Source organism: Sphaerodactylus townsendi, linkage group LG05 (genome assembly GCF_021028975.2).
Source record: "Sphaerodactylus townsendi isolate TG3544 linkage group LG05, MPM_Stown_v2.3, whole genome shotgun sequence".
NCBI lineage: Eukaryota > Metazoa > Chordata > Lepidosauria > Squamata > Sphaerodactylidae > Sphaerodactylus > Sphaerodactylus townsendi.
The window spans coordinates 133,088,195-133,095,300 of record NC_059429.1 but is presented as its reverse complement, the minus strand read 5'-3'; the positions used below and the strand labels follow the sequence as shown (position 1 = coordinate 133,095,300).

General features: G+C 49.2%; 1 protein-coding gene across 2 annotated transcripts in view; it reads right to left on the bottom strand.

Moving 5' to 3' along the window:
- Positions 1-3,714: 3,714 nt before the first annotated feature.
- HELZ2 (helicase with zinc finger 2) overlaps positions 3,715-7,106 on the bottom strand; it is a 68,903-nt gene continuing 65,511 nt past the window's right edge. For both annotated transcript variants that reach the window (XM_048498868.1, XM_048498869.1), the window contains exons 20-21: positions 4,965-5,132; positions 3,715-4,202 (exon numbers count right to left, since the gene is read on the bottom strand). In XM_048498868.1, the coding sequence (XP_048354825.1) occupies positions 4,078-4,202; positions 4,965-5,132 (293 nt within the window). In that variant the 3' untranslated portion in view covers positions 3,715-4,077. The remainder of the gene's footprint in view (positions 4,203-4,964; positions 5,133-7,106) is intronic.

Here is a 7,106-nt window from a genome sequence, read left to right as displayed (position 1 = left end):
AAGAAGTGCAGATGGGTCATGACCAGAGCAAGGTGCAACTCATTTCCCCTCTGTCTATCTTCAAAGGTCAATTTCCTTAACATCCTTAACAAAGAGATGCTGTTGCTGTCGGTACTGTCTAGCAACGCTTATGGACTCAATCCCTCATATCCTGCTTTACTGTTCGAGGTATAATGATATTAGAACCGATCTGGGAGCTTTACTACCTCTAGAATTTATGTTTCTCTCAGACAAACAAAACATGTCTAAGCTATTGAACAGCCCTAATGTAGAAATTTCTGAAGCAGTTGCTACATTTTTAATCCATGTTCTACATGATATATAACAATGATCCTGTTTTTGTATTAGGAATGTATGGTACTTCTGGTTTATGCCTAATAAAGGTTTTTGGATTGGATTGGATTGGATTGGATGGAATCTGAAATCCTTTGTTTTCACCTTCTCAGGAAAACTGTGTTCCAGCCACGAGGTAATTTAGGCCTTGTGGAGTTGCATCCCGGCACTTTTGCATGGCTTTTGGTTTCCCCATCCGACGGATCAAAGACTATTAGATCAAAGACCCCTTTTACCATGTAGGTGTGATGCGGCTAGGTTTTTTACAGTAGTATTCCATCACACCGGGAGTAACCGACTAATTCCCCCCATCCCCCTGCGAGTAGAGACTGGGAATTAGACACACACACACACGAGTGAGTACCATAACCGTAAAGAGGTTTTATTCGGTGCAAGACGATCATCTGTGCAATTCTGTATTGAGGAATGTTGAGATCCAAACAAAAATTGGACAGAATACATTGCCGGAAGCCATTCTTTATAGAGCTGTGCATGATTCCGTGTGAAACAAAATGCCTCTCCCATATTTTGGCTCATAAAACGGGCGTCTGACCAGGAGGACTACGGCTATTGTCCCCCCTCCCAAAACACACGAAGACTCCAACCCTTGGTCTATCGCAGTGATGGCGAACCTTTTTGAGACCGAGTGCCCAAATTGCAACCCAAACCCCACTTATTTATCGCAAAGTGCCAACCCGGCCATTTAACCTGAATGCTGAGGTTTTCGTTTAGAAAAAACTGGTTGGCTCCCTCTCCCTCCGCCCCTCCTGCTCGAGAAGGGGTCAGCCTGCTGTAGCCTCCAGTAAGTCCTGCGCGCACCGCTCTGTGCCTCTCTAGCATCTCTGCCTCCTCTACCCCCCACCCCCGGGCAGCAGCCACCCGGAGCACAGGCACCAGACCTGCCAGCCGAGTCCTCCCTGCTCACTGCGGTGCGCGCACGTCGTGCTCAGTGGCCCAGGCCAGCCTAGATGTGTGTGGGGGGGGTGATTTTCCGCCTCCCTCATGATGTACTCTGTGTGCGTGTGCCCACAGAGAGGGCTACTAGTGCCACCTCTGGCACCCGTGCCATAGGTTCGCCATCACTGGTCTATCGAGATCAATATTGTCCATTCAGACTGGCAGCAGCTCCCCAGGGCCCCAGGCAGAGGGCTTTCTCATTACCTCCTGCCTGGTCCTTTTCAACTGGAGATGCCAAGGATCGAACCTGAGACCTTCCACATGCAAAGCAGAGGCTCTATCACTAAGCTGTAGCTCCTGAGACTTTTAAGGAAACAGCAACTGGATGGAAAACTCCTGGTGTCCTTTTACCGCTGTGCTATAGAGTGTCTTAACCTACTGCATCTGTGTATGGTTCTCCAGTTGCACAGTGGCAGATAGGAAGGTGCTCTAAAGGGTGGTCACTACTGCCCAGAGGATCATCGGCTGCCCTCTCCCCTCCTTGGAAGAACTCTACAATTCCCAAAGCCTAAAGAAAGCCCAAAATATTCTGAGAGACCCGTCTCATCCGGCACACTCTCTTTTTTAATTGTTACCATCCGGCAGACGATACAGGTCTATCAAAACTAGGACAAAGAGGCTTAGAGACAGCTTCTACTCTAGAGCTGTGGCGATGCTGAACTCCGTGGCTTCGTGTTGATGTGTTTGGGGCTGTGTAGGGATGGGTGGAGGGAGGGGAAAGTGAGGATGGGGTATGAGTCTGAAATTGTGTGCATCGAGGAATGCTGCTGTAAATTTCATTGTGCGTGCACAATGACAATAAAATGCTTATGCTTCTCTGAATTGGTGATCTTTGTCTGGAGGAAGTGAGAGGGCGGCAGCAGAGACCCCAGGGGCCACCCCCACAGTACCGGGCAAGTCCATGGAGGCTGAGCACCACAAGTGAAGACAGGAGTAGGTTCCCGTGATGACATCACTTCCTAGCTACACAGGAGTACCCTTTTCTCATCGCTTTTGTATCTGTGGAAAACAAGAGCCTGAGGATCTCTTTCATTACATACTCTCCTGTCCTTTATATTCAAAAATAAGGAAAAGGTTTTTGGAGCCAATTCTACCTAGGACAGCTTTTTTGTCCGATGATGAGAAACTGATTTTCTTACTATCTGATTTTGATTCCTATGTTTCTTACAAGATGGCTCTCTTTGCCCTGGCGGCTAGGAAATGACGAGCAAAGTATTTAAAGCACTGTTTGAACTGATGTTCCAAAGTACCAGAGGTTAACTTAGGCTAGCTGAAGAAGCTGCAAAAACATCTGACGTGGAAAGTATTTGATGGGGCATTTTAATTTAGAGATTGCGAATACAAATAATGTATATTTTAATGTAAAACTAAGTTATTGTTTTAATTTAAATGTTTTAACTGCATGTATCTCTGTATTGTTATAGCCAATGGCTCAAACAATAAATAGTTGACTTGACTTGACTTCCTAGCTGCCGGTTCCCCTGTCCACTTGCCTCCTGCGTGCCTGCGCCCCACTGTCTCTGCCACCCTCTCCAGATACCCTGCAGCAAAGCCGGCCAATCCCTTCCGCCTCTTGCACTGCTCCGGGGTGGTAGCTATAATCCTCCCAATGAATCAGCCCCTCTGGTCCAGCCGAGGCCGCTAATACATACATTCATTTAGTTTGTTAAAAGCGCACATTAAAAATCTATGAACGCCAAAGTCACAAAGCCAAGAATCAAATTCATTGGCTCACAACGGCTTAAAAAAATAAGACACCCAACCGATTGCAGCACACCAAGAAAGGCAGAGGTAAAGAACATCCTTGAAGAAAGGAAAAGTTTTAAAAGGATTGTACGAAGTAGAAAAAGCAGTCCCTGGGACTGAGGCTGTCCCGGATAATTTACTTTCTGTACCCGGGATAACCTTTGTATAAAACATAAAAACTGTATGGTTGCTCTTTTAAAAACGATAAACCCAGCCGTGGCGAGGTCTTCTTTAGAGACTCTTCGGTGTTGTACTACTAGGGAATGTTCATGCCTCAAACGGGCTGAGCTAGTCTTCTGCTTTGAAATGGGACAGATCCATAGGATTAAAACGAGCAGCCGAGCCGGCAGCGTCAGTCAGCCTTTGGCTCTACCATAGTTGGCATTTCCCCCCATGTCACTTGCAAGCCGTGGTCTAGTTTCCCAAGACATCCACTTGGTCCTCAAACCCAAGCTAAAGGAAGATCCGTTGTCCAGAACGACAAACAGGGCGTCCCGAAAAGCACCCCGAGCCTTTGTCCCCCGCGTCACAGTGTTTCTCTTCTAGAGAGAAGGCATCCGGCAATAAAAAGAGGAATGTACAAGGAGCAATGAATCAAATCTCACAGTCGGCAGGATACACAGGTTGTGACCAGCAAGCCGTGTGCAGGTCGGACGCAGCCCCAGTGGCTTTGGGTGCTTTCCCCACGGTGCAATCTACCAGGAAGCACCGCAGCAGTAATCAGGAAGGAGAGAAAGTCTGAGCCAATGCACCCCGTGGCCACACATAATGCTACCTGGGCACCTGGTGGCAGCCCATCCATGAAACATGGTCCTTCGATGAAGGTTCAAGGTTCTTTGTGGTTCACTGCGCACAGCGCATTGTTTGATGAATCTCCCGGCAACACCTGGCTGCCCTCTACTGTAAAAGGTCTAGGCGGGCCGTCGGTCTAGAGCCACTTTGCAAGTTTTGCCTGTTCTTTAAAAAGGTAGAAAAGGGTCAAGAAAACAGGGCAGGGAAGATCAGGACGGTGCCAGGGTTCGTCCAGGCGGTGCTGCGTTCTCATCTGTGAGCAGCCGGATGTGTCCTAATTTGGATCGCAGAGGCGACGGTGAGGCACGCATGGGTGCGGTAATGCTGCACAAGCCCTTGCCACATGCGGTTGCTTTCGAGGAGGTAACGGTTGCCTGCGAGCAAAAAGGGAAGGGAAGGGAAGGAAGGGGGGGAAAAAATTATTTTTTAAAATAGCAGCCATTGCAGGCTTAAGTTCCCTCCCGCTACATTCTATGGGGTCCCGCTCCAATTCAGACTGCCGTGCGTCTGGATATTCAGCCTGGAACACGGATCGTCTGTGTCAACGCGGCAGAGGTGGCCATGTGGAGGGAGGGGGGAAGGGAAGAGGGGGCCAGGACCTTATGATGTGTAATTTGGTCCTCATGCAACACGTTAGGGGGAGAACACCGAGTGTGGAACGGGCCCAGTGGCCCTCAGCCCATTACGCTGGCCTTTTCTCTTTGCAGGGTCTCCTGGACCTTCTAGTGTACTGTAGTGTAGTGGTTACGAGCAGGTGCACTCTAATCTGGAGAACTGGGTTTGATTCCCCGCTCTGCCACTTGAGCTGCGGAGGCTTATCTGGGGAACCAGATTCGCTTGTGCACTCCAACACACGCCAGCTGGGTGACCTTGGGCGAGTCACAGTTCTCCGGAGCTCTCTCAGCCCCACCCACCTCACAGGGTGTTTGTTGTGGGGGAAGAGAAGATAGTAAGTCTCTTTGAGACTCCTTACAGGTGAGAAGGGGAGGATATAAATCCAAACTCTTCTTCTAATCACTCCCTAGGAAGACTCAGCATCCACTGGCTCTTGAGTCCAGCACTTTGCCCAGCCATTCTTCCTCCAGTTCCACACTGCAGGAAGTACAAAATTGCCCTGACCTTCCCTGGCTGCTTACCAACGATGCAGAGCCCTTCCTGTGCCCGGGTGATGCAGACGTTGATCTGGTTTGGGTCGGTCACAAACCCTAAATGCTTCTTCTGCCAGCCGATGGTGGGCTTCCTGTCAATAGCCGACGGGGAACAGGACCGCACGGTGGACACGACCACGTATTTCCATTCACTTCCTGGAGACCGGAAATTCACAGAACCATAGAGTTGGAAGAGGCCGCACAGGTCATCTAGTCCAACCCCCTGCTCAATGCTGGGTCAGCCAAGAGCATCCCAGACAAGTGTTTATCCAGCTGCTGCTTAAACACTGCCAGCGAGGGGGAGCCGCTTCCACTGTTGCACAACTCTTACTGTTACAATAAAATTCCCCTAGAGCAGTGATGGTGAACCTTTTCGAGACCGAGTGCCCAAATTGCAACCCAAAACCCACTTATTTATCACAAAGTGCCAACACGGCAATTTAACCTGAATACTGAGGTTTTAGTTTAGACAAAACGGTTGGCTCCGAGGCACGCGTTACTCAGGAGTAAGCTTAGTGAAGCAACTGTGCAATGCTTCCAACGGGTGAATCACGATCCTAGGAGGGTTTACTCAGAAGCAAGTCCCATTGCCAGCAACCACGCTTACTCCCAGGTAAAGGATCATGCCCAGGCCAGCCTAGATGTGTGTGTGTGTGTGGGGGGGTGATTTTCCACCTCCCCACATGATGAACTCTGTGCGCAAGTGCCCACAGAGAGGGCTCTGAGTGCCACCTCTGGCACCCATGCCATAGGTTCGCCACCACTGCCCTAGAGTCTAGCCGGAACCTTTCTGCCTGTAATTTAAATCTATGATTACGAATCCTGTCCTCTGCAAACAACAGGGACAGCTCCCTGCCCTCCTCTAAGTGACAGCTCTCTGCCCTTCCTGATGTTCATGAATGACGATTCCCACCAGCCAATTGGCCATGCTGGCAGGGGCGGATGGGAATCGTAGTCCGTGAACATCTGGAGGGCCAGGGTTGGACACCCCTGGCCAAGAGCATCTCTGGCAAATACTTGTCCAGCACCCAGAGAGGCTGCCAGAGAGGGGAAGCTCACCACCTCCCTAGACAGCCAATTCCATGGTTGAAGTACTGACTGTAAAAAAGGAAAATCCTAACGACTGTCCAGTGCCTTTCTGCCCAGAATTTAAACCCATTACTGCAGGTCCTCTACTCTGCTGCCAACAGGAACAGCTGCCTGCCCTCCTCTAAGCGACAGCCCTTCAAATACTTCAAGAGGGCAACCGTGTCTCTTCTCAACCTCGTCTTCTCCAGACTACAATTCCCAAGTGTTTGTTTTTTTTTGAACTAGCCTGCTGGATCAGACCAGAATTTATCTAGTCCAGCACTCTGCTACTCGCAGTGGCCCACCAGGTGCCTTTGGGAGCTCACATGCAGGATGTGAACCCCTGGACTGCTAAGGCATTTGCAATTTCAGATCAAGGAGGATCAAGATTGGTAGCCAGAGATCGACTTCTCCTCCATCAATCTGTCCAAGCCCCTTTTAAAGCTATCCAGGTGAGTGGCCATCACCCCCTCCTGTGGCAGCATATTCCAAACACCAATCACACGTTGCGTGAAGAAGTGTTTCCTTTTATTAATCCTAATTCTTCCCCGCAGCATTTTCAATGAATGCCCCCTGGTTCTAGTATTGTGAGAAAGAGAGAAAAATGTCTCTCTGTCAACATTTTCTACCCCATGCATAATTTTATAGACTTCAATCATCTCCCCCCTCAGACGTCTCCTCTCCAAACTGAAGAGTCCCAAACGCTGCAGCCTCTCCTCATAAGGAAGGTGCTCCAATCCTTTCTCAGCCTTTCCTCAGAGGACCGGGCCTCCAGTTCCTGCTTACCCTCATTGTGCTCTGCTGAACCCACCCCATTTTATCCCCATCCTTTAGAAAAAAATAAATTTTAATTCCATACCTTACAGAAATATCTATGCAACTACAGTACAAATCAGTGAGACCAACAATTTTTTTTAAACTATCAATGAGCTCTCAAAGGCACCTGGTGGGCCACTGCGAGTAGCAGAGTGCTGGACTAGGTGGACTCTGGTCTGATCCAGCTGGCTTGTTCTTATGTTCTTAACGTTAAAATCAAGTGTCTGACCCTCATGAGAACCAGAA